Raw genomic sequence first — 1,269 nt, 5'->3', positions numbered from 1 at the left:
AAATATATTTTTAAAGTCAACCGAAAATTCGTAGACTTTACCAAAGTCTACCGTAATTTCGTAGGCTTTACCAAAATTCGTAGACTTTACCGAAGTCTACCAAAACTTTGTAAACTTTACCAACTAATCTAGAAGTCTAAGAAATATATTTTTTTAGGTCTACTAATAATTGGCAGACTTTTACATAAATCTGCCTCTTATGTACAGATTTTAGTAAATTTGATGATAAATACAAATCTACCAAAATAAATGGAGACTTCAAAACATGGCAAACTAACTATACTTTTCATATTCCACATCAAGATGCTTTGAGAAGAGTTACCTGTATCTCTATGAACATTGAATACTGTAGATTGAGAGCGCAATTTTGTTTGTTATTCACCATTAGTTGTATGCAAACATCCTACGAATCAAAACCATATTAGTAAAAAAAATCTGTACAATATGCAATACAATATAATAGATGATTTGGTATGAATCACAATCAAACTAATTTTTTAATACAAACTAAATATAACTTACCGTTTCCACTCCAATGATTATCAGATTTAGAGAACCACAAATATAAGATAAACCAATGCTTTGACCCGATAATACAAGTATCTCTTAATATTTCAGAAGATGAACAGTGGATACAGCAACTATGCCGTTGAAGAAGATGAGTGACTTAATTGCATGACTTTTATAATTCCAAACGATTGGTATTTTTGAAAAATATTTCCTTTTTTATTTGATTCCCTTATTAATTGTTTCCTTTTCTTGTTTTTAATTTTCGATTTTATAATTTAAATTTTTAAATTTTGTTTAAACAATATTCTGAACATTTATTAATATTTTAGGTGTGATTTTTACAATAATTAAAATGGAAAATATATATGTGGAAGGATAATATGGTAAAAGTGTGCTATACAAATCTTTTAAAATCTTGATAGGTTAGTGTGGTTGTTTTCAATAAATTATAGGCTATTATAGCAACTCTCCCTTTAATATATAAGGGATTATTGAATGCATTATCCAAATTATATATGTAAATCTTAATTCAGTTAAAGTTGAAGTTTTTCTAAATCTAGTATATGTTTATAGAATGACATATATGATTCTTACTCGATTTCTTTATATCAACTAATTAACCCTGATAACAAAATTCTTTAGTTTTTGCGACTGAACTTGAATATTTTTGGATGAAACAACTTAACATATAATAAAATTATTTTGTTTGTGTTGTATCATACAAAAAGAAGTTAACATGGTTGATATGGTTAATATAGG

At 26.4% G+C, this 1,269-nt stretch overlaps 1 protein-coding gene across 1 annotated transcript in view; it reads right to left on the bottom strand.

Moving 5' to 3' along the window:
* LOC111832414 overlaps positions 1-385 on the bottom strand; it is a 3,411-nt gene extending 3,026 nt beyond the window's left edge. Inside the window, exon 1 of the mRNA XM_023788728.1 lies at positions 323-385. Within this exon, the coding sequence (XP_023644496.1) occupies positions 323-385 (63 nt within the window). The remainder of the gene's footprint in view (positions 1-322) is intronic.
* Positions 386-1,269: the final 884 nt, after the last annotated feature.

Source organism: Capsella rubella, unplaced genomic scaffold (assembly GCF_000375325.1).
Source record: "Capsella rubella cultivar Monte Gargano unplaced genomic scaffold, Caprub1_0 scaffold_1, whole genome shotgun sequence".
In the NCBI taxonomy this organism is placed as follows: Eukaryota; Viridiplantae; Streptophyta; class Magnoliopsida; order Brassicales; family Brassicaceae; genus Capsella; species Capsella rubella.
The sequence above is the reverse complement of the archived record's forward strand: the minus strand, read 5'-3'. Positions and strand labels throughout refer to the sequence as shown.